At 33.0% G+C, this 2,338-nt stretch overlaps 1 protein-coding gene across 2 annotated transcripts; it reads right to left on the minus strand.

The window, feature by feature from the left end:
- Positions 1 to 395: 395 nt before the first annotated feature.
- On the minus strand, positions 396 to 1,825 carry LOC143557727 (chaperone protein dnaJ C76, chloroplastic-like). Of its 2 annotated transcripts, none has more exons than XM_077046732.1 (8): positions 1,678 to 1,825; positions 1,467 to 1,596; positions 1,260 to 1,380; positions 1,102 to 1,183; positions 965 to 1,015; positions 850 to 888; positions 634 to 727; positions 396 to 543 (listed from the first exon to the last, which is right to left on the minus strand). In XM_077046732.1, exons 1-8 carry the CDS (start codon positions 1,756 to 1,758, stop codon positions 413 to 415), a joined length of 729 nt encoding a protein of 242 aa, XP_076902847.1. In that variant the 5' UTR covers positions 1,759 to 1,825; the 3' UTR covers positions 396 to 412. The 2 variants fall into 2 exon arrangements, with proteins under 2 accessions (XP_076902847.1, XP_076902848.1); XM_077046733.1 differs by having other exon boundaries at positions 1,467 to 1,601; positions 1,678 to 1,806.
- Between the last annotated feature and the right edge of the window lie 513 nt (positions 1,826 to 2,338).

Below are 2,338 nucleotides of genomic sequence, written 5' to 3' on the forward strand. Positions count from 1 at the left end.
TTTCTATATACATTATATATTGCTCTATTTGTAACTTAATTATTTAGATCGTCCCGTGTGTTACACGGGCTCTAAAACTAGTTAATAATAAACAGATAATGATATTTAAATATTAAACCTATCACACAAGATTTTAGATGACCAATGTTAATTCAATTTGGAGCTTCCTTGATCATATCATCAAGCCTGATCAAAGACCCGCATGGTTTGATTTAGAAAAGTTGTTCTATGTAATAAAAGGTCTGGTCTTAGAACAAAATGAAGAGAAAGAGCATATACGCTTAGAATCTATATATAGTTCACATGTCATAAATCTATACAGCTATATACATCGTTATGTATTGTTGCCCGTTTGATATATATGTATATATATAACGGTCATAACCATTATTAGAGTACAAGATGACATTTTTTACTTTTCAGTAGTCGTGAAACTGTCAGGAAGTTTATAGGTGACAGGTTTGTCGACACCTCGTCTTGAGTACTCTCTCCATCTCCGTGCAGCTGCTGCCGCTCTGCTTGCTCTCTCTCTCACTTCCTCCTCTGTGCCAACAAATTTCAACATATCTTTTTTTATTTCCATCAAAATATTAACGAACAAAACGAGTCGAAAGTGTATGAGAATATTAATACCTGTACTTTGCTGGGTTTTAGCATTGCCCCAAAGGTTGGCCCAGTAAGGTTCAGCTTTGCCATTAGATTTTGTCATTCTTACTCTAGCTTGCTCCTAAAATCAATAAACTTAGTTTTCTCAATACTAACTGTCTTTTAATTACCAGCATTTGTCATTAAAGCGGTTACATATATGTTGGAATGGAATCGAAACATACATTAATATACATTTCTTACCAAAATCTTATTTTGTCTCTTTTCCCATCTAGTGCTCGCCTGCCAAACAAAACAAAACAAACAGCAGAATCATGAGTTGAACCCACCACCATTCACTGCAACCGAAATTCATTACCATTCTAAAAACATCTGCTGACGAACCCATTCCCGCAAGCATCAAGGCAACCTGATCAAACCCAAACTTCAATTGTTAAATATCATTTTAAGATATAATCAAAAGCTAAATGATTTAGAGCAGGTATATAGTCTTACATTCACTCTTTCAACCCTGCGCATTTCATCTTCGAGCAAAGATAGTTGTGCAGGAGAAGTCCAATGAATGCAATCAACAGGGCTGAAAACTCTCTTAATATGTCAGTCAGACATTAAATAAGAATATCGTTGCAAATATGAATAAAGAAGGCAATCACCAGCTATCAATGGCTTCTTGGACCAAGTCAGGGCTTCCCCCTTGGTTATATGCTCTAGCTCTGCCAAAGTCTTCTTCTATCATAAACACGTTCGAGCATACGTTCGCACAGTTTTTGCACCCTGTCGTATCGCACAACAACATATCACCATTGTTCACTTCAATTTTCAATATATATACTTACCAATCACAATCATTGTAGGTATACCTATGCAACTAAACTCGTCAACAAATACATGGTCTTTGGGATATGCGTCATCAAGAAAAGGATTTATTGCGGTAAGAGCATATCCATGAATTTCATCATAAACCATTCGTTGAGCTGGATCGCTGAGAACCTACACTGCAATGTGTTGATTATAATAATATGTAGCATTTGTATACATAAGGGAAAAAGAAAAAAAAAAAAAAAAACCGACCTCATAAACCTCGTTAATGAACATGCAAAAGTTTGTAGTCTCTGGATCGTTGCCACTCAAGTCAGGGTGACATGATTTCATGCAATTATAATATGCTTTCTTGATTTGCTCTGGAGTTGCATCTGGAAGTTGATTATAAAAAATAAATTATTATTAGTATTATTATCATTATTATAATTTATAATATTTATTATAGTTTTATTTTTATTTCTAGGTTACTTTAAGTCAGCAGAGAGAACTGTTCATCTTGAATATTATCAACTTCTTCATATGTATTAAAGTGTCTGCTGCTTCCAGGTAAGTATCTAAACCTTACTAATATTAACATATCTTCCACAAGTTAATATAAGTGTTTATCATTGTTTTAAAAATTATTTAAAAACTCATGCATGTTTATTATTTTCATTTTCTTACTATTAACATGGTCAAAGATTAGTAATTCATACAGCTGGTCTTCTTTTAAGATAAATAACTTTCAAAATATTAACCATATTCCTCTTAAAATAAGTCAATGTACATTAAGTGCACACATAACTGATAACAGTGTAGTTAATTATAATTCTTTTACCAGTTAAATGATAATATTTTTATCAAAATATATCTTTTAAAACTTTACTGGCCATAGTGCCTTGTATTTATTAGTTGCCGACCCCAACAGTCA

The sequence above is a fragment of the Bidens hawaiensis genome, unplaced genomic scaffold (assembly GCF_021521415.1).
Source record: "Bidens hawaiensis isolate Kalapana, Puna unplaced genomic scaffold, B.hawaiensis_p1.1 tig00019093_1, whole genome shotgun sequence".
Taxonomy (NCBI): domain Eukaryota; kingdom Viridiplantae; phylum Streptophyta; class Magnoliopsida; order Asterales; family Asteraceae; genus Bidens; species Bidens hawaiensis.